General features: G+C 41.6%; 1 protein-coding gene and 1 non-coding gene across 2 annotated transcripts; one reads left to right on the top strand and one right to left on the bottom strand.

Moving 5' to 3' along the window:
* Nucleotides 1-19,980: 19,980 nt before the first annotated feature.
* LOC117747703 (lysophosphatidic acid receptor 6) lies at nucleotides 19,981-22,692 on the bottom strand. Its single transcript, XM_034557103.1, has 2 exons — nucleotides 22,591-22,692; nucleotides 19,981-21,649 (listed from the first exon to the last, which is right to left on the bottom strand). Exons 1-2 carry the CDS (start codon nucleotides 22,660-22,662, stop codon nucleotides 20,639-20,641), a joined length of 1,083 nt encoding a protein of 360 aa, XP_034412994.1. The 5' UTR covers nucleotides 22,663-22,692; the 3' UTR covers nucleotides 19,981-20,638.
* A 1,006-nt stretch (nucleotides 22,693-23,698) lies between these two features.
* On the top strand, nucleotides 23,699-23,770 carry trnaw-cca. Its single transcript has one exon. It is a non-coding gene; the product is annotated as a tRNA-Trp (tRNA).
* The last annotated feature ends 133 nt before the right edge of the window (nucleotides 23,771-23,903 follow it).

Raw genomic sequence — 23,903 nt, 5'->3', positions numbered from 1 at the left:
ACGCACGCACACACACGCGCGCACTGTGGACAGGGAGAAAGAGTGCGTGTATACGTGTGTGTGTATGTGTGTGTGTGTGTGGCGGTTCCGGCCGCCTTTCAGAATAAAATACAATTTTCGGACACTCAGCATAAACAATCCACAAGAAACATCCATTAAAACGCACAAAGACAATATTCGTCTCAATTATACTCAAGGACTTCAATGTGTGTCTCCCAATGAGCCACAAACAACTGTATACAGTGGTACAAAAGAACCATACAAAACCTCTACGTGCCATAGAACGTAGAGGTTTTGTATGGTCAATTGTATGGTTGTGTATGTAATTTTACCTCCAACAAAACAACAATCCCGAAAAAAAAATCACAAACTAGCACATTTTAATGTATTCAATTCAATGGTAGATGCTCCTGTTGTTTTAACAATTCTGGTGGAGGACGCTAAATACCTAGCGGCACTGAGTTGGAGGAAAGCTTAAATGTCATCGCAGCACAAGATTGTACTTTTATTTTGAAGGTACAGCCATCGTATTTCCTGTATGGTTTGCCTACTCTTGACAAATGAGCTGAATTTGCTCAATCTGATGTCAACCTGTAAAACTGCCAGTGAATGAAATGTTTCCCATTTATAAAAAAAGAAACCCGCTATACCTGATGTGGCCATGGCATCTGGTTCTTGATCATCACCTCTGGCGGTCTGAATGTTACATTCAGTTCTGGCTCACGTGGCCCAATAAACAGCTATAATGTAATCAAAATGTCTGCTGGGACGTAGAGGCCTGACGAGTAATTGCGTTTTAATAAATATGTACAACACAAGCTTCCATTTTATTTGTTTTACACAGTAATGTAACTCTATGCATGTAAGTGTGCATATTGGTGTGGGGTTAAACCCCAAATTCATAGTCATTAAATTAGACAAAAGCTGTAGATGTTGGGAAGATAACAAGTGGATGTAGTATGTCTATCATGTCAGAGTAATATGTGTAAGCACCTTGAGAGTGATGCAAAAAAAAAAAAATTCCTTTCATATATAGCCAATAACCTGATTTGTGTATACAATGCACACAACATGTTCTCAAAATTAATTTGCATTGTATTAAAGGGGAGGTGTTGGGCATCCGTCTGTGAGTATATTTCTGTAAAACAAATTAAGAAATAATTGCACAATCATTGTAATTCATAGCATAGTTACTTGTTACTCTACAGATATAGATTTGATATGCTAAACAACATATATAAGTTTTTAAAATGCAACACATTGTTGAAGGTGCATGCTCATTATGAAGTCCACCGCATATCTCATTGACTCTACACGGCTCTCAACATGGCGACGGCTAGAAGCCAGAGCAAACAGCATCAATTGGGCACAGCGTTATCAGCTGTTGACGGCGTATTAGGGCCGCACAGAGCGAACCGGCGGGGCACGCTAACAAGCCAAAAAGTCACATGTGAGCCTCAACACTGTGGGTTTAAAGAAAGCTGTAAGGCTCTCCGCTGTGATACAAATACAAATCTGTGTGCGCCATGATTTGTCCCCCTGAGTCGAGTGTTTTGCTCCCTGCAGAGTCGGCGAGTGCAGTGGAGCTCTGCAGGTCGCTGCTGCTGCTGCTGCTGCTCAGTATCCTCACACTGCTGCAGCTGTCAAAACATGTCACTGCTGCTCACAGACCGGGAGCCTGCGAGTGCTATTCATTCAACACCATGTTGAACTATGTCAATTCAGCTCTGTTTATGCTATATAGGGGGTCTGCATAGGCAGGATGTATTCACGCACGATCCCGGGTAATGCATTTTACTATATAATTAAATGGCTTCTAAATAACTTTCTTCCTATAAGATTCTAACTTTTTTTGGTTTAAAATCATGTTTTTGTTATCAGTATATTAGGAGCTCTTCCCACAAGAGGGTGGAGCTACAACCGAACCTTGAATGAAGACACTTTATGGCGACCAAAATCCTACTATTAACTTTCATTAACTCATGTTTACAACATTTACCGAGTTAATAAATCAAGTTCTAGGGTCCTTTTCTCATAGAATTCTATACAATCTGACTTATTCTTTCAAGCAGGGGAGTCGGTCCCTGATGGCCAGGAGATAGAATGCAGATTTGAGACACTTAAACATTGGCTTCATGTTTTTCAGAATTTGTGTAACTTGCCAAGACTGTGGCAAATAGCTCACTGATAAAAGCACTATTTACATGCCTCACGATCATTCAGAGCAGGCCAATGTGCTTTTAGATGCTTTAGAAACAGGAGGTCTTAAAAATCATTTGACTAATTATTTTGCGGTCAAATCAAATTGCTGGATAGTCAACCTTCGTTTCCTTATAATTAATTTAATATTTAACTTGTTTCTTCACAGGGCTTGTACAAAGACTGCCTCCGCCCTTCACTCACACCCAACAGCGCAGCAATCCTGGTCCACTCTCTTGTCACCTCCCGCTTGGATTATTGTAATTCCCTCCTCTTTGGTCTCCCCCACAAACTCCTCCATAAACTCCAACTGGTCCAGAACGCTGCTGCCCGCATCATCACCAAGACCCCTTCCATCTCTCACATCATCCCTGTTCTACGACAACTCCACTGGCTCCCCATCAAACACCGCATTGACTTTAAGATCCTCCTCCATGCATTCAAGGCCATCCACAACCTCGCCCCTCCATATCTGTCTCACCTCCTCCAAATCAACATCCCCACCCGGTCTCTCAGGTCTGCCTCCTCCATCAACCTGACTGTCCCCCCAGCTCGTCTGTCCACCATGGGGTCAAGAGCCTTCAGCCGCTCTGCCCCTCGCCTCTGGAACTCCCTCCCCCCTGACATCAGAAATATTGACTCTATCATTTTATTCAAAACCCACCTCAAAACCCACCTTTTCAGGCAGGCCTATGCCTGACGTGTTCCCCTCTGGGTTGCTCTGCTGCAGACTGTTCTGCTTTTAACTCTGCTGCTTTTTAAATTGTGTCCCATTTTTAAATATGTTGTACGGCGACCTTGAGTGCCTTGAAAGGCGCCTTATCAAACCAATGTATTATTATTACTATTTAAAGACAATAAAGTAGTCCATGAATACGAGATAAACTAACCTCAATAGTGCAGAAAAGGGGATTGTAATTATCTGGATTCCAGATAATTACAATCCACAGAACAGTAACTATCTTATCTGTATTACAATCCCTCCTCAGCATTGTGGAGGTGGGTTAATGGCTTTTTGCTGGTTATTCAATTCAATTCAGTTTATTTTGTATAGCCCAATATTACAAATTACAAATTTGCCTCAGAGGGCTTTACAATCTGTACACATACGACATCCCTGTCCCAGGACCTCACATCGGATCAGGAAAAACTCCCCAAAAATAACCTTTCACAGGGAAAAAAGGGAAGAAACCTTCAGGAGAGCAACAGAGGAGGATCCCTCTCCCTGGATGGACAGATGCAATATATATAATGTGTACAGAATGAACAGCATTACAGAGTTACATAAACACATTTAAATGAATATGACAATGTATGAATGGACCTTCACAATCCATGAAACAGAAGGAGGGAGAGAGGAGGGGGGGCGGGGTGCATCAGCAGGGTCCATGGCCGTGCCGCATCAACCGGGCCAAGGTTACACCTACAGTCTATGGGCATATCTCTGGGTTACACCCGTTGCCTTTTGGATTCTTCAGTTCATTTTGTTTGTACGGCCTCTAGCGTTTCGGAGAATAATGAAATGGACGGGGCATGAAGTACAAACGTATCCCTTCTGTCTCTGACAGTTGAGCGTCCATTGCCTGGACTTGATGCCAAGCGTGGTTCTAAAAGTATCCATATATGTATTTTTCATGTGAGGGTTTTCAACATTATGAATTAACATTAAAGTGTTCAATCACTTGAAGTCGACAGAACAACAAAACTTGTAACAGTGATGAGGTCCTTCCTTTTTTTGTAATTTCCTCACCAACTTCAACTCAAGGATTTGAAGGCTCAGATATCCTGAGAGCAGTGTGGGAGATTAAACATCAAAGCTTTGGCTTCATTTAAAGCTGACGGTTGTTTTAGTGACCACAAGGCATCAATAGACATGAGAATAATCTGAGCAGTTCTGAGCTCTTTGGAGATCCCTCTCCGGCGTCACTTGAAGTAACAAAGCGACTTGTTCCAACTGGAACTTGGTATGCCTTCTTTTTTTTTTTTTTAAATGAAACAAAAAATAATCTGGTATCTGTGGCTGTGACTGTAATAAACTCGTCCAATCATTTCATTTGGCCCGAATGTTTCCTAGAAACCGGACTAGACTTTGGTGAGAATTTCCCAAAACTCTATACCTTGTATACAACCCTAGTTCCGAGCACAGACTGTATATTAGAAGTGGACGTAGTCATCGTGACATCACCCATTGGTTTGTGGACTGCCGCTTTGAAGCCTTGAGTTCGGAGATTTCGCCATTGCCATTTTGGCATAAGGCCGTTGTCAAATTAGTTTTTTGCAACCAATGTATAGAAGTTACCATATTTGGAATGCAGAGGAGTGACGTAGAGACACTGTAAATAGCTGCTGTAGTGGCAGCAACCAGTCAATCACAGTAGCCCCGCCCTAAAGCATACCCTGCTTTATAGTTTATTTGACTCTAAATAGACCATCATTTACTAAATGAAAATCATGCTTTATTGAGACCATAAACACATGCTGACAATGTTTACTGAGGGATTAAATCAAGAGAAGTAGAGTCATTTTCTCATAGACTTCTATACAACCAGACATTTTTTTGGAACTGGAAGAGGTGGTCAGTTTAGAGAATGCCAGTTTTAAGACACTTCCGCATCGGCTTCATTTGGCAGGTCCATGGCTCTACAGAAGCCCTGAGACGTAAGTGCAGGTGAAAACTCTTCTGGTTGTCCATTTTTTTAAGTCTTTTATTTACAGATGGAAAAAAGTACTGTAGACAAAGGATTCTGGCAAAATTTTCTTGTTCTTTTTTTCATGCGATGCCTCTTACAATCTGGCTGAAGTGACCAAACAAGAAGGGTGATTTCTCAGTGTCTGAAGGTTAAATTGTAACTTCAGAGTTAAAAATAAAAAGAATCAATCAATGGAAAGAGAACCAAAATCTTACAATTTAAGACACAATCCTGATCAGTATTGATTCTGTGCGTTCAGCAGCACACAGCTCTGATTCTAAATGTAGACGTAAAGCCTCTAATCTGTTAACTGCAGCCTTTGTTAAGGAGCGCAGCAACAGCTGTTCCTGACCAACCTCCCTCGTCCTCCCTTCCTCTCTCCACCTTACTCATATTATCCAGAAGATAGCACCCTGAGGCTAGCTAACGCAACATGTTGCCTGATGATGTTGGACTGGGCTGCCATCCCATTATTCATAAAACTCACAAGACTCGCAAGTGTCCAACGACTGACGTGAATAGCGAGTGACTAACTACTCACATGAATAGTGAGTGACTAACTACTAACGTATATAGCGAGTGACTAACTACTCACATGAATAGTGAGTGACTAACGTGAATAGCGAGTGACTAACTACTCACATAGTGAGTGACTAACTACTAACATGACTAGCGAGTGACTAACTACTAACGTGAATAGTGAGTGTCTAACTACCAACGTGATTAGCGAGTGACTAACTACTCACATGACTAGTGAGTGACTAACGACTAACAGCGAATGTCTAACTACTAACGTGAATAGTGAGTGACTAACTACTCACGTGATTAGCGAGTGACTAACTACTAACGTGAATAGTGAGTGTCAAGCGGCAAGTGTCAAAAGCAAGTCCTGTGTTTGTTTGACCCATTCACCTCAAGTGTGTGTGGATTCTCGCTCCTCATTCTACATCAGTTGCTATGAACTCCAGGTGGGTTTACCTTGGAGACAGTTGATAGTGCAGAGGGGCACAAACCATTAACCAGTATTGGTTGAGTTGAGAGTGAAGTTACTCTCTGAAACTGTAGCGGACTGCAGCAGCTCACAACAAGACCGCATTGCACGCGCACTCATTTTTTACGTTCCTTTCTCATTCTTATCATAATAATACAAGAGCTTAGCGATTGCTGGTGTGCTGTGGAGGGAGGCAGAAGAGGAAGTGATTATCTACCGCAGACTAGCAAGTCTTCAGCAAAGAGCTGCAGGCTGACCACACAGTTTCAGATGTCTACATGTGTGCAGCGGGCCCTAATGAATTGCAGAGGTTTGCTATACGCAAGCTTGCTGAGCCCCTGCATTGACCATGCAGTGGTTTCTCTTCCACCCCCGTCACTCTCTTGCCTCTCACACACTTACGCTTCATTCAATAAAGGCCACAGTTTATAACCCCTACCCTAGCTAGATTTTAAACACCTTTGACTCCCTTTCTAACTGTTTTGAAACTTCCCACAAATGTAATATGCAACATTTGTATTATTCAAAGAACCAGTGTGTAGCATTTAGGGGGCCCCTAATTGCAGAAATATAATATATTATTAATGAATGTTTTCTTCTTTTATAATAAAATAATATCACGTAAGAATTGTCGACGTTTTTTTTAGAGTGAGCTGTTTATATCTACAAACTGATTTTAGATCAGTATATATCATATGCTGCTTACCCTCAGCCATCACTTCCAGCCATTACAAATCCAAATTGAATGTACTCAACACACACTCTGTAACTTTTACTAGTTATTGTTGTCTTTCACGTCACTTTTTCAATAAAAAAATTGGGTTGGGAAGGGAACGTTAGCTAGCAAACAGGCTAAAGCTGAAAAAAGAAGTCTTTACCTAACAATGTGTTGTGATTGGCGTGGTGGAATTATGCATTTTATTATTATGCACTTTGTAAATTATCAAAGAAAAAGGTTTTAATTCAATCTAACCATTTGGCAGTACCTCTGCAGCCCACTAGATGACACCCTGAGGCCCTCTGAGGTCGAGAATAGCTGCAGTTCAGTATAAAACAGTCACAATCCCAGGACATTAGGGATAAAGGCATTTAAATCCAGAATCCCAAACTAGACACTTTAAACTTTATTATGGCCTCAAATGTACTTTTTATACTGATTGCCTTTGTAAGTACATGTTTGTTTCCACACTCAGTTCATCCACTTTGCCCGCTTAAATCCAGTCTGTCTGACAAGCTGAGGTGGTGTAGGGAGCTGGAGATAATACGTTAGTGCCAGGATAGTTTAAAAAAACAGTGAGACCTGTGTTGTTTTATTCTACCGTACTTATTGCAATGGTATCTTGTCTTTTGTTCACGTTTTAGTAGAACAAATGTTGTTGGTTCTCAAGGGAATTCTGTCTGGTGCCTGCCAAAGTGAGCAAAGCAGGACAGCAGTTTTATGTCCTTGTCCTCAAACAGCTGACACAACACCGCTTAGTGGCACAACCCATTACTACAACATTTTCTTGCAGCAAGAGTGTACTTGTGTACTGAAGGTACACAAAAGGCCCAAGAAAATTCCCACGAAACAATGAATTACTTGCTTCCATTTTTGACCACCAGGTAAGGCCTGATACCTGCAGCCACGGGTGCCTTACACAACAATAGACCTGATGTGCTGTTATTGTTATACTATATATATATAAAAGTTTTAAACAAAGTGTGTATCTAATGGGCCAAAAAATGTCAATCATCTAAAAAGACACAATGTACTGCATACTTTGTACAAATCGCGTGTGACCCTCAATTCTTTTGTCAAAAGGGAATATAAATTGAAACATTATTTGAAATGTTCTTAAAGAAATACTTTCAAATGTCTTAAAGTACTCTAAATTGCTGAAAAGTCTGATCATGTTTGTAATATTTCTGTATATTCTAGAAAATACAGCCTCTCAATGTTTCTGACTTCAAACACAAAAACATCTCTCAAAATAAATGTGCTTCATGAATGTAAAACAGATGCTTCACAGGAGTCACGGTTCTACAAACAGCAGATTAACCCTTGCTTCTATAAAACGGATTGTGTATGTGCACCACAATGAGGATAAAACCCATCCTATCCCCCCACCTTGGTTCTCTCGTTCACTAACCTGGTGCACCAGGTTTAACCTGTCCCAGTCAGGCCGGGTTAATGCTCCAGGATCAGTCAAACGAGATTACCCCTAAACTGTTGGCCCAAATGCTGACCATAAGCCGACAAGTGCTCTGTGTACTTGAGACGATGTACCGCTCGCGTGAGACCAGCAGTGCAGCGAAGTCATCAGCGTTTTTTTATTAGTTTTTTTGAAAGACAATCAATTAATCTCCAGACTGCTCGTAAATCGCCCGTATGTCAGGGCAGCAGCCGGGAATTAAGAGCGGGGCCCTTAAAGGGACAGTACACCCCAAAATACCAAATAAAAAAATCATCTTGATCCTTTAACCTAGTGGCATTTATCAATCCACATTGTTTTGGTGATATCAGCCGTAGAGGTGTCGGCCTTCGCTCCGATATAATGGAACTGGATCCGGAGTACAGTTTCACGTGGGAACTATTTTCTTTCAACCACACTTCCCACATAAAACTGCTCACAACAATGATCTTCAACAACAACGTCATTGTTACTGATAAGAAAAAACGTGTTCAATGATTTTATTTTGTTATGCTAGAAGTAGATCCCTTTAACACTTGGCAACTCACACCAAAACAATCTAGATTCATAAAAAACAGATGAAATGACAAATATGTATTTTTTATATTCGTTGTTTTTTCTCTACCAAATGAAAAAACATTATTTTATTTTCTTTCTTCATTGGTTTACTATTATTGATTTAAGTATGATCCATTATTTGTGAAAATAATACCCCATGTTGAGATGCCATTGCTGCAATCCCCTTTTCATTAGCACATTGCTTTTAATATTCTGCTCAGTAAAAAAAGAACAGTTTTGGTTGGTTGAATGTTGGATAAGTCTAGATTTATTGCTACGGAAGTCACGCGCTGCAGTGGGATATTCAGGCGTCTGAATTCCGAAGTGTAAACGTGTGCGTTCAGTGAGGCACGTTTCCTGCTGCAGGCTGTGACACATGAAGCGGACTCACCTGGTTTCAAAGACCTGGACCGAGCCTCACGAGCTAACAGCGGCGCGGGTTCACACAAAGGGCCCGCAGCCTCCCAGGAGCTCTTCCTCTCGGACCTGAAGTTGCTATGGAATTTCAGCAGAAGTCTGTGGAACCCCCCCCCCCCGGCTTGTGGGTCAACTTCTCGCTCACTAAAACCGGGTATTCCCCGTTCTCTGGCGCAGAGGCGGCGCGTGCAGCGCGGTGCGGTCATCTGAGACCTCTCGGGTGAGTCAGTCTTGTCCTCCTCCTCCTCCCCTTGCTGCCTGCTGTGAGTGTTTCTTCCTCTGTCATGTCAGGGGCTTTCTGTATGAGAGCCTCTAGCCTGTAGTGATGGAGTCTCGCACAGAGTGGAGGCCTGGAGATTTAGTGTGGGTAGGAAAATAGATCAATATTCTGTTAGTGCATGCTATTGAGGTTATTTCTCACCTCAAATATGTTCAGAAACACTTTTTAATGCACTGTGCAGCTCATCTTCGGGCTTCCGTCACGTCTGTCCGTTTGGTGGCTCTCCACCAGCAGACTTAGGAATCGAGAGGTTCCACAATGAAAAGTTGTCATGCCACTTTGATTCAGACGTCATATCTGTAAAAGTTCAGAGAATCTCGAGCTGCCTGGTGCTTGGAAGAAGAAGCTCCGAAGCCAGAGATATATAATAATCATTATTTAATCATAAAAAACAAGAGTCATCTGCAGTGCCGTAACGGAAACACATGAGGCCCCCCTGCAGAATACCTGAGAGCCCCCCCCCCCCCCCCCCCCCCCCATATGTAAGGGATAATGTATTGTCCGGCGGTCATTATCCAAAGATAAACGAACAGGACCCAAGCTTTTCTTTTGAGGGAAATTTATTCAATCAGAAAAAACAGCTCAAAGAGAGAACAAATGTATTCCAACAGAAACAAAACATATGCTAGGGCCTATCAAACAGCTCAAATAGAACATGTGTTATAACAACATAACAAATATGCCTACACATAGTCGATACACCGGTAGGCTACTTTCTACAGGTTTGCATTTGAATATACATGTGCGCGTCTTTTAGCAAATCTGTGCAAAGTCTTTAACCACGCTCTTTACATCTAAACTGCGCGCACGTTTATTCTCTATGCTAAGGATGGCCAGACCTGACAGCCTCTCTTGTGACATGGAGCTTCTGAGTTTTAGCTTGGAAAATGACCTTTCTTACTTAACGGTTACTTTTATTATTTTGTACAGAGCCGTTGTCTTCTCAAAAGGGTTGCAGTGTTGGACAACGTGAAATGAAGTTAAACAACAATGTGGTTGTGGAGATAATTAAGGAAACGTGTCCGATAATGGGCGCAGGGGGTATAGTGAGAGCATAGGTTTAATAAGGTTAATGTATTTTCAAGCACAACACATAGACAGAGCAGTACAGCTGTCAAAGTATAACGTTAGCTACGTGGTAATGTTAGCTATAGCAAACAGTACAATACCTGTCTCTTCTGGCAGATGAGTGCATCCTTCACCAGCTGGTCGAAAAAGACTTGTAATTTTGCGAAGTTTGGCATTTAATTCAGAAATGTTCTGTTTTGATTGCCGCTTTTGGGCACCACTTTTAAATGTGCGTTTCATTTTTCCTCAAGAGAAATGTCCTCGTAGTTCTCCCAGAATACACCGCGGCCCAACAATAACACCAGTCCGTGTAGCAGGAGGCCCTAGTGGTTGCCTGTTACGATTGCCTTTACAACTATTATTTAAAACTTATAAAGCCAGTTTAAAATACTTTTTTTTATTGTGTAGCTTTATATGAGAGAGACAACTTTGAGGGATATCTTAATGTTATTACGTAATGTAATATTATTTATTTATTACATTATTCGGCCCAGATTCGGCAGCCGATAAACCGATTGCCATGTCTCAGACAGAATCTGCCCATGTCCGTAACAGCTACATCTGGGCCAGACATGGCAACAGTGAAATGTGTCAAAGGTGTCTCACATTTGGCCGCATCGAGCCGGAACACAGCCGAGTCAGCCGACACTTAGCCGCAATACGGCCGAGTGCGCTGGCTAGTGTTGGATTAAAAAAAAAATTGCCATGTGAGGCCCCCTGTCACTGCGAGGCCCCCCCGCAGTGCGGGGGCTGCGGGGGTGATCTCTACGGGCCTGGTCATCTGTATACATACAGTCCCGGCCCGGACGCGCTCAAGTGATTTCACTTCCACAGTCTCCTGACTTAGCCAGCAGTTTCTGTCTGGCGTCATCCCGTAGGAGACCGAATTCGCGTCTTACAATTAGTTTTATTCGCAGTACATTCGCTGAGCTAAGCTCCCATTGGTTAGTGGAGGTATTCATGCAAATACCTTTCAGAGACACAGCATGCTACACTGACCAGCGAATAAGACATAAGGTTCACACCTGAGGGTTAGTTCCATTGGCCACTTCAAAGAATGCCTCCAATCGATAAGTTAGCGGGGTCAAAGTTCACACTTCCGGTCAAGGACAGGAAGTTCCCCTTCAGAATAAAACCTATTATCCTGCCTTCAGAATAAAAGCAACATCTCAGGTTTCAATCGACATCCCTTTTAACTATTGTCTAAACAATAAAACATCATTCATTCTCATGCATCATACAATTAATCATTACATTTGTCATCAACAAACAGAATAATAAAACAGTGATCCTCTCTTATGCTTTATAATACATTCCTCAGAATATTCCTCAATATCCCAAATTAATTATCATAACTTTCTTTATGTATTCATTTAAAACATAACCTCTCTTATCTACATGTGCAAGTGTATATAAAATCCACTACAACTCAACATATCCCATGCGCCCTCAATCACACCGAGACACGCTTAGGTCAAATGTAAAATACACCACTCCTGTTTTGATGCCGGATGTGGTGGGAACAGTTGGACAGGTTGATATTGGCGGCGGGTTTCATTCTGATAAACTATTCCACAGCACAGCTCCGGATAGATCTTATTGTCGGCTTAAATGCATTTTTCTCATCATTAATCAAATTTGATCGCACGGTTGCGTTGCATACTCAGCCCCCGGCCGCACTGTTTAGCCCAACATGCTTTGCAGAGGCAGTTTTGCAGCGTGATCCTGGCCTAATGGCGTACGTTCAGGGTTCCCCTACTCTTACCGACAAGGGTCAGCAGAGCCCGCATATTCAGGGCGTTTCTAAAGATTTCTAGCCAGATAGTCCCGCGGTGTGAGGTGTGTTAAGAGACACCCCCCACCCCATCAGATCTGTCCTGGCCGCACCATTTTCAAAAAGCAAAGGTTAATATTGGGCTATACAAAATAAACTGAATTGAAATAAACTGAATATGAGCAATATTTCGATCGGATGTCCTGTTGTGTGTGGGAGAAACACAGAGGACCGCCGATGGCACAGTCATGTGGGAAAGAATGACAGCTAATTATGAACAGAGCGGACAGAAGAAGGAAGGACAACCACTGTCTAATCCCATTTCTGTTGAGTAGTGCCTGGTAATTCTTTCCCGTGAATTCTGTACCATTGTCAGACCTGATGCATTTAATCTTCCCATACAGGGCTGTATCGGCAAGGAACTTCTCTGTTGCTGTTACTGTGTCACTCTTATTTTTTAGAAAGTACACAAACACTGCACTAAAATAATCATCAGTGAATGATGAGGCAAACCTATACCCGACTCTGGGTCTATTGGTCCTGCTACATCTGTGTGTACCAACTCTAGAGCTTCTGTTGCTCTTGCATCAGGTTCCCTGTTCCTAGTTTGGACAAACTTTCCCTAAGTGCAAACTTCGCAATGAAGGGCAGGTCTCTCTGTTTTACCCTTGAATGTCATACCATCAACAACACTCTGTAACTTCTGAATATCATCATAATTACAGTGCCCTAAAATCTCATGCCATGTCTGCATATTAAAACACACCTTACATTGGTCATCACAATTATCATCTACTGTTTGTAGGTAATATAGTCTGTCATGCTCATGAATGTGGAATTTTGTACCGTCTTTGTCTTGTAGAACATCTTTCCCTTGTTTGAAGATTGCAGTCGCTCCTGCGGCTGTAGCTGCTTTTACACAAAAGATGTCCTGCGGGTATGAGGGGACATACAACGCCCGTCTCAGCATTGTGTTGTGGCATTGACCTCTGCTGTCAATCAAGCAAACAATCAAGCACACCTCCGCATCTCCTCTGTGCTCCGCGATTCTGTTGCACCTTGTGCCATCAGCCAACTCCATGCAGTGTCTCGTATCCTTAAGCCTTTGCAACCAAAGATGGCCCACAAATTTCGTCTCCCACAGTTCAGAATTCTTTTCATCTCCATCAAAAACTAGCCGGAACCAACGGCTACTCGGTTCGTTGTTTTGCCGACTCATGGTGCTAGCATAGTAAGCTAACTCTCACCGGACACGCGGTATGTTGCGACTTTTTCCTCTGTGGTAATTTGCTGGATAATTTTCTCCGGCTGACCTTGGGTAACTCTGGGCCCATAACATGTTAGCAGAAGTGGATTGTATAGCGTGTATACAGTGTTAACCCGAATATAATAATGGAGGAATAAGACAACGTGGGGCATCACTTTAGTTTCAGTGGAACTCTGTTATCCAAAAGTAAAACTTTATTGTCACATGTCAACTTGTCAACTTCAGCACCTCTAATTGGCTGTTCTATTTGTCCATCAAACAGTAACTGAATTAACCCTATATAGCCTGCATATGACAATACAAATATATCATATAATTGAGAACACATTTCCTTGTGTATGTTAACAACCACGGCCGCGGTTTCTGATTGACATCAGAAATGGAGGAATGAGTCGCGCTGCCACATGGACATGTTTTTATTGAAGAATAAGCGTATGTGACCTTCTGTGATTTGTACACATCTGGGGAAAGGATAGGCATTGTCAGCCTTTCCCAGAAACCTAGAGAACAGGGCCTGTCTTGTCAGAATGTCCACCAGAACCATTGCACAATCATGATGTGGCATGCCAAGGAGATTACATGACCGGCCAAGAAATCAACCTGACCTGGGCAGGAAAGCGAAAAATATGTGGTAATGAGAAGTAAGAAATATGTAAGTAAACATCCAGCCAGATGTGTTGGTGGAAAGTAGCGTGAAGGGAGGTAATGTATTTCATTTAGACGTAAGGATTCTGATTCCTTGGAGCTGCCTGGAGTTGTATTCTTGAACAAGAAAATAAACGTCTCCCCGCTAGTTGACTGAATCGAATGCCTCCATGATTTTCATCCATTCTTTTTTTTAAATACATTTTCAAATCGCACAGAAACTAGCATTGCTCATTTTTCCAAGGATTCACGGTTCTTACTCGCGTGAGTTTACTCGCTCGACAAGTTGTGGTTTATTCGCGTCATTCGCTTCATTCGCCTCTTAGAGGGGGCGTGGCTTATCTCTGTGGAAACGGTTATCATTTCCGCCATCCACCATGGAAGGAATAACCACTATTTCTGCTTTATACTTGTTGTGGACATCCCGCAAACGTCGGAACATCAAACACCCTCGTGTTTGGGTTCATAACATCACCCGTAGGCTCACACAGCTCGGTGAATTTCACAGACTACGTCTCAATAACTGCCACTTCCAGTGGCAGCAGCCAGGCGGGCGGAGCGTCTCAATGCTGGCGAATTTTTCATTCGCAACCATTTGCGTCATTCGCAACCATTTGACTTTGCATGGGATCTACTCGCGCGAAAAAATTCACAACGCTTTTGGTGTGAACGTAGCATTAGTTTGGTGGTTTGGCAAAAAAAAAACAGCTGAATATATCACAAGATGTCGTTATTTTCAACATCTGTTGAAATCCTTTAGTGTAGGCCAACCTTAAGGCCGGGTGTTCAGGGTTCAAGAGCTGTTGGAAGTTTGGGCAATGTCTGTATGTGAAGGCGTGATTGGGCCCCATGTGCTCAGCGTGGGCAGAAACAATGTGAGCAAGAGCCAAGAGTCTTCTTCACGAAGGCGAGTCATGCAGCGTGGGACGGCCAACCGTCCAAAGAGAGTACAGGAGAACAAAATAATCAGGGAGGGATCTAAGAAAAGACACAACCACGAAGAAGGAGATGAGACCCGGCTAATGCAACATAGCCATCAGGTTTTATGTTGCCATAAACCTGAAGAGGACATCACTATAGAGGTGCCGAGGACATTTCTGGGTGATGTAAGTTCCTGGAGAAGTGGTGCAGCTGCAGTTGAGAGAGGGCTCTCTGGAAACACCTGGAAAGTGGAGAATTTATGGCCCGGGGAGAAATGAGTGGGAAGGAGTTATTATGGAGATTTTTGTTCAAATGCCAGTCGCCATTGAAAAAACAAAAGAAGACGATATAAGTACCCTCTTTGACGGGTTCTTGCAAGCCTCTGTGCCATCCACTAGACCCCGCCCCCAGTAACAACTCCATCAAGCTGTCAGAGCTACCGTGGTGCCCACACGGTCACTAACTGCACTCCAGTGTGCTCTGTGTCTAGAGAGGCGGGGTAAGCTTACCGCAGATTAGAATCATACGTTTATGTTTGTGCGATACGGTCGGCAACACACTATAATTTTGAGTTAAAGACTTTCACATCTTGTTTGGGGAGGTCGGGGCCAGTCAAGTAAAACGTACCTTCACCCAACGCATTCCTCAAATGTCAAAGGTTGAGGTTGTGATGTCAGCAGCAGCCGGCCATCAATGGAAGAATTCACAGAATATAAGCCGACATATGTTTTTATGAGAAGGATTCTTGGGCAGTTAACAATATAAAGTTAGAAGCTAAAAGCCTACAGATCACAGTTGTGAACTACCACATCGCCATGGCGGTCAATACGATGATATTGAGGAACTACACGTTATGGCCTTTAATGTCATTGTGAGCATTTCCCCAATAAACCCTGTTGTTATGTTCTTCCAGTGGAAGTTGAACTGACTTTTCCACCTCAAAGCAGCAAGACTTTGGGGATCCTCAGCTCTGAGAGTGAGATCTTTACAGTGATAACAAACATACCAGCAGCACGTGAAACACCATGCGACCTCCGGAGACGGCACGCAGGAACACTTGTTATCTGTTAGAGACTAAAATATCACACACACGCGCTTTTTTCTGCCTTTACCTCTGACGGAGCAAATTTACATTAATGAAAATTGGGTCTGAATTCCTTCTTGAAAAGTAAAAACAACATTCATACAAAATCACAATTAATAGGCCATAATGATGTCTTAAGATGTGTATTACTTCATTAGAGTCAGGCATAGGGGTGGGTGATATGGCCCACGCAAATATGAATATATATATAATGAAATAATATAATAATTCTTGACAAAATACTGACAAATATTTAATTATTTATTTCAAGAACATAGAATTGCATCGCAATTTGGGTTATAGTTTTATTTGTACACATAGATGAAACGGTTCTCCTTCAATACTCAATAACGACTAAACAAAAGTGATATCTCAGTCCTTATATTAAAAATATAAAAAGTACAACAAAATGTAACAATAACAAGTGAGGAAGAAGACAAAAATGTGTCGAAAACCAGGCGGCAACCTCCGGTTTTGTGGAAATGTCTCTGCTCGCCAATAATTGCTCATATGACAGATTCATCTGATCCCACTATTTACCTCTGAATGAAGCTGGTGCCCCAATATATAACAAATACAACATGTTTTATTCTAAAACACCACTACAGCAGCTGTAATCTATATTTCTATCCATGCAGTTAGAAAACAACGTGACGGTGTTCTTGCAGTGATTAACCGACTCAGAATCATCACCTGAATCTGAAGCTTTAAAGTGAGTTTCAGCTCGTTGTTTCACTCTCAGCTGTTCACTCTCACCCTTAGAAGACGGGCTGGTACCTCTGTCCCTCAGGAGTTGGTAGAGGAAACACATAAAGGTTATAATGGGTTACATTACACTCGTTGTTTCTGCTGCCCCAAGTGGCCACAATACCAGTGGTCAATGACAATAGTCATTTCAAGGAATAATGTAAAATAAGATTTGCAAAACATATTGTTGGCAAAGATGGGCCCCTTAGTGCTAAAAGTGCTTAGAGTGGACCGACAGGCAAATCTTCCTCCTGCCGCCATTCCACAAACCTGCAGGAGAGAGTTTGCTCCTCACGCGCAGTCCAAGCAACAGCTCGTCCCGGGGCAAGCCGGGGACAGGCCTCAGTGACCAGGAACAGGTAAGAAAGTCAGCGATAAAAGCATAATTACAGCCAAAAGGATCTTGTGTCTACACATTATTAAAACAATATATAATTTGAAGGCCAGATCTCTGTTGCCTCAGTTTGCTTTGGCAATAAGGCCTAATAGTAATAAGTCCTCATATTCACCTGTTGATCTGTCCCAGGCAGACCAATGTTCTGGTGATAATGTTTTGTTGTCTCACTTGGCTACTTGTCAGAAACCGCCCCTTCTTTGGACAGTTACATTAACAGACTTTTTTTTCTTTTTTCTTTACTTGCAGGGAATTTACTGACTCATTTAATGTTGCAGAAGCCTTGCGTCAACCAAAGACCTTATTTCAGGCTTCTAAACAAAACAAAAATGCGTGCAAAGATGCTCGCACATACACACACACACACACACACACACTACTTGTGCTTATATTCAGGGCCCTGAACATCAACAAAAACAGCCGTCCCAATTGCAGTGGAACTGAAGTTTAAAGTAACACTTGCAACTTTCAAAAGTACCTTTAAAATTGTACTTGAGTACTTCTTTCCCTTGAGTTGACCCCGTGGTAAAGTGCTATCTTATGTCATTATAATGTTGACAGTATAGGAAATAAAAATGTTTTGCTATGTGCGTTGCCTACATGGATAGAATATAATGACAGAGCCTTCTCCATATCTGCCCCCTCCCTCTGGAACTCTCTCCCCAAACTCATCCGAGACTGCACTGATCTTTCCTCATTCAAATCGCAAATCAAAACCCACCTGTTCAGAACTGCTTTTAATGTGTGATTGTTTGTTTTTTTGTTTTTGTTTTCTTATCAGGGTCCGAGCGACTCAAAGTCCCTATTAATTTGTTTTACCTGTATTTTAGCTATTCTTATTTATTGTTAGCTTTTATGACGTTTTAATTATGTGAAGTGTCTTTGAGTATTATGAAAAGCGCTATATAAATTAAATGCATTATTATTATTATTATTATTATTATAATGACAGATTCAAATGTAATGTGGCTTCATAATCAAATTTAATGTTAATCTTAATATTGATATGGTACACTTTAACAAGAAAGTTGAAGAAAAATTGGCACCTAAATTCTCTGGTGTACAGTTAGAGCCATAGATTACAGTACATGAAAGATTGCAAGATACACAGTTATATATATATATATATATATGTATGTATGTATGTATGTATGTATGTATGTATGTATATATATATATATATATATGTGTGTGTGTATGTATATATATATTGTAGAGTTGTAATGGTTTTTTATATATACTTGCACATGTAAATAGGAAAGTCCATGTTTTAAATTAATACATAAGAAAGATATGATAATCAATAAGGGATATTATGAAGAATATTCTGAAGGAATGTGTTTGGGAAACATGGGAGAAAAGTCACTGTCACTGTATAAGTATGTTACTGTAAAGGTGTAATCACTGAATAAGTATTATTGTAACTGTATGCTGATTGTTTTATGTTTTATAGTTATCATAACTATAAAGATGACTCAGGTATGAATGGAATGTATTGATCCAAGGAGGCGTAGTCAAAGTAGTGGTCTCCCTAAGAGACTGGAAGAGAGGCATTTATTTTGAAGGAGCCCATCTTACTGTTTAGGGCCGAAAGGGAAGAGATAAGGGAAGTAGCATTGTGGTTTATTGCTTAGAGAAGTCCGCCTCCTTGTACTGTTAGGCAAATAGCATGCTGTGTAGTTGAGGTATATGCATGCATACCTGATACTAACCAATGGAGAAGCTTTATGCTCAGTGTATGGATTGTACCTTTCGAAACTCTGTAAGGCGTGGCATTTGTCCTCTCACGTGAAGGCGGTAGACAGTTAACTATTTTAACAGATTTTTATTCATATAAATCGTTATTATAGCCTGTGGACCCAACGACACGTGAGCGCGCCCGGCTGGGACAGAAATATATATTTATGATCCTTATACTTTATATTTTAAATTACTGGTCTCAGGACGTCTTTCAAAGCGCGGGAAGCTCAGAATTTCAGTTGAACTTAACAATATATATATATATATATATATGTATATGTGATAATACTCGGTACATGCCTGATAAACACTTGTGCCACCAACCCTGCGATTACCACCCCGAGGCAACGCTGACATAACTGTAAAATATGCTTGTCTTCACTTGCATGTGGTTGGCCTCAGTAATTCACTGTGGTTGCGCTTACACAACATTCAAGAAATTAAAAAGCTGTAATATAAGATTACATGTAAAACCGTTCAAGGGTAACCGTAAGTCATAAAGCCTTAAATAAACATTTGCTCATACAAACACACCAATGTGTGTACTTTCACATCTGTTTGTGTAAAGATTAAACAAACAAGATATGTGTTAAGCAGTCAACATCGGAAGGGTCCGGCTACCGGTTTCCCTCCACTTCCAGCCATTGTGCTAAGCTACGCTAACCACGTCCAGACACCCGCTTGGTACTTAGGCACTCATTTCACAGAAGGAAAATCATTTTGAAAAAAAAGTTGGCCTATTCCCTTTAAGAATGAATAATACATTAAATCATCAACTTAAAAAACAAAACAAAATAAATACAAATAAAGCACAGACCAGCACTGTATATGCACCACATTAAATGTAGATTAGGTGAAATGAATGTGGCCTCGAGACTAAATTGCTGCTCTCACTCCCACTTGCCTTTGCCTTTCGACATGTGAGGATTCGTGGTTTTGATAGGGAATCTTTTACGTTAAAAACACTTGCTGTACTTCCTGAAACAGATGTAGTTTTTGTATGTCATGTCACAATGAAACTCTATAGTAATGGATGATTGTTATAATTGTTCCTGTGATTTATTTAGTTCATTTAGAAAACTCACTGCTACATATCAGAGCAACATTTGCTAAATGCATGCACATTGCAAAATAATCCGGAGGTGGTCAGGGACGCATTGTGAGCACGCTGATCAACAAGTGTCAATGCAATTGCATTTTCGGTCGACATACAAAAACTACGTGAGGTAAAAATACGTTAGCATGCGCGACTGTTCCAACCCAGCATGGAAGCAACAATTGGCCAGTTAGCGAGCTAAGCTAGTAGCAAGAAAACCTCAAGAAAGCTTTTCAAAATGGATATTCAAGACACTCGTGGATAGTCGAGACGAGATCAGGGGTCAAATTTGGTACGACGGAAGTATACAAGCAAAACGAGAGGATGACGTGACGTTGTTTGAGCTCGACAGAGTGACCGGTTCTCCATCGGATCCCAACGTGGACACTGGAGACACAAATGAATACAAGGTGTCAATGTTATCAGGGTTATTCTAGACACAGTCAGGGAACGAGAGACATTTTAATGCCAGATGCAAAAGTGGTTAATATTTCACTTATTATATGAATAGGCGACAATTATTGGAACAATACGGAAATTATGGCTTCCTCATACCACTCAAAGGTTTACTGCAGATTTAAAATGACTGGGTTGGACTAGCGAAGCAGCTTTGAAACTTTTGGACGGCAGTGTCTGTTGAGTGGTTCTTCAGCAGTCGACATGTTGAGCATTCTGCTCCTGTTTGTCTCCAAACTTTGGCTATTCAGAAGAAACATCCTCCGTACGGCATCCATGTCGATGCTCCTCCTGAAGGTGTCGGTGGTGAAATAGTAGGCAACGGGATCTAGTACTGTGTTGAAACATGCCACCACCAGACTGTAGCGGTATGCAGCCTGCATCGGGTATGGTATATCTTCTCTATACAGAGAGAGGTGAACCAGGATGGCGTGGTAAGGGAGGAAGCTGAGTACGAAAATGAGGAGGCTGGTGGTGATCATCCTCTGGATCTTTCTGCCGTCCACCAGGTTGGTCTGGGCCACGGAGCTTCGCCGGACAGCTCGGGCCAGACCCCAGGAGCAGATCAGCATGATTACGAGCGGGATTCCAAACCCCACAAACAGAGTGGTTAAAACCACCGCAGGCTTTGTGGCATAGACCGGCAGGCCATCGAAACAATCCTTGTGGACGACTTGTGGGTGCTTGGAAAGGTAGATTGGCACGCTGGCACCAAAGGTGAGCATCCATATTCCGAGGCAAACCAGCGGCGCTTTCTTCCTCCCTCCCTGGACACGGGTCGACATCGGGAAGGTGACGGCCATGCAGCGGTCGAAGCAAATGGAAGTGAGGAGAAAGATGCTCCCATACATGTTGGCCTTCAGGACCAACCCAAGGACTTCACACAGCCACTGAGGAAGGTCGTCAAATCCCAGATGGTAGTAGATCCTCATGGGCAACGTGAGGATGAGCAGTACATCTGCTATGGCCAGGTTAGTCATGTAGACAATGGTTTGTGATCTGGATTTGGTGAGGTGGAAGAAAAAGACCAGTGCTAGGAGATTAAAAATGAAACCCACCACGGAGATGAAGGAGTACATGCACACAAAGAAGATGTTGGTGTGTCCTGTACTGTTGTGGTAGCTGGTGGAGCTGTTGTTCGACATCATTACCTGAGTAACAGAAGAGAGAAAAGGGAGTGGTTAAAAAGAGTCTAAGTGGTTGAGGAGGTGAGCCAATGTACTCCAGAGCCCACACTGTCACTAACTACACTCCCTGAAGAAATATTATCTAATTTTTGCAAAAACAAAAAGAGAGAAGCAGACAGAAGAGTCGACAATAGGTCAGCGACCTCCATCTTTATCAATGAAATTAATGAACAAAAGCATGAGCAGTGTGTAACATAAACTTTCAGTTTACCTCCAGTAGTATTAATGATGTGCTAACATACTGTGCTAATGTTAGCTCCACGGGGACACAGTTTATCAACGACGATCTTTAATATTTTCTTATTTTTTAGTCAAAAATGTAAAGATTACATTATATATTGTAAAAATACTATAATAAACACCTCTGAGTGCAGTTGAAGAGGACAGTGTGCTGAAGTCTATATTGTTCAATATTGTCATCTATGTTGTTCTACAAATATTTCACGGTGACTACTTATTTCTGACATTGATCAAAGTACTTTACTTTGATGCACTTTAAATGTGCTTTATTCAATGTAGCCTAATGTAATATAAATAAAGCACCATGTATTCAAGAGGAACAGCATCTATTTTCTCAGTGTAGCTGCTGTCCCTGATGGAAAGCAGAACTGACTTGTGTTACTTGCGTTGATGCAACCTGCAACTTATAATCAAATGATCTTTAATGCTTTCTCGGCAGAACATCAAACACTATTTCATCAAACATCTGGTTGTTAAACTGGCAGCTGGTCATCCCTCTGCTCTCACAACTTCCCATTGGTATGATTCCATTACAGTCCACATGCACCCACATTTACAGTCACATCAGCACATGCGTTTTCACCTTAAAAGATATTGCATGACACATGCAGTACAGTAGAACATTGTGCAGCTCATGTAGAAAGTAGGTGAGGGTGTGACTTTACCTGTCGGGTGATCAGAAGAGGTGAGGATCCGGAGGCAGAGGAGGAAAGTGTGTGTGTGTGTGTGTCACCCATCGAGTGTATATAACAAGGTGTCACCACAGCTTCCTGTCACTCTGTGTGAGGCACAGGAAGTTGACCAATCTTCAGATCTCTCTTTCTCTCTCTCTGTTTCTTCGTTAGTCTGCCGCTTTTAAACCTGCTGTTATTATATTAAGATATTTGAGATATACATTTCAACACTTTGATTGTTATTTAAGTTTGTTCTCTCCTTTTTTAATCCAAGCCCTAATCCAGGTCAAGCAGGTCTAAGACTACCTCATATAGTGTTTTGGTAGACATAGCATATATTCACACATTTTAATTTTTATATTTATGATGGCTATTCATATATATTCAAAACAGCCAGCAGCTCTGTATTCATCTCCATTAGTGTTCTCGTTCTTTGCCTTATTAATTTTATATTTGATTATTATTTGTCTTGCTGTGTTCTTGACTCTTTTCTCTTACCTGCTCTTCTTACCTTTTCATTCTCTCTGCTGTTGCTGCTATACGACACCTGAATCTCCCTACGGGGCATGATAAAGGTTTATTTTATCTTAACTTATCAACAAAAACTAATTACATTAGCTACACGTTTGAAATCATAAGGAACATGTTTAAGTCCAACTCGTTTAGACAGCTGTGATTCAGTGAATTGTTGTAGCAGAGGCCGGTCACCGTCATCAGAAGTGATGTGATCAAAAGAGACAGAAGTGGACTCCCGCCTTCATATCAGATTCATCGTTTATAAACACTTCAGTTCTGATTTGACATATTAGCACACTGACATTACTGAGAGCCTGCAGACAGTTGGCCATGACGTTAACAATACTGAGTCACTGCTTATCAATTATATCCTGTCAGAGAGTGCCCTCTAGTGGCTAATACATAAACAACATTAACGACCGTAATGACTGGAAATGGAAAGGTTACTGTAATGAAACACAGATTGACAGCTTATTTACATCATCGAGAAAGGGGAGAGTCATATTCAATATAAACAACCTACTAGAGCAGAGATACAGTAGTTAAGTTATTTCATGATATTCTCTAAGAGGAAGGGAACCTAGACCTCGTGGCGCAACGGTAGCGCGTCTGACTCCAGATCAGAAGGTTGCGTGTTCAAATCACGTCGGGGTCAGTTGTTTTTCATCCAAGGTATTGTGAAATGTTTTGACATTTTACTGCCAACATTCACTGTTATTCAGTGGTAAATAAATATAACTCGTCAATGCCAACATTAATGAGCTATCATAACTCTTCTATTTGCAGTT

Source organism: Cyclopterus lumpus, chromosome 18, assembly GCF_009769545.1.
Source record: "Cyclopterus lumpus isolate fCycLum1 chromosome 18, fCycLum1.pri, whole genome shotgun sequence".
Taxonomy (NCBI): domain Eukaryota; kingdom Metazoa; phylum Chordata; class Actinopteri; order Perciformes; family Cyclopteridae; genus Cyclopterus; species Cyclopterus lumpus.
This window is presented reverse-complemented; position numbering and strand designations above follow the sequence as displayed.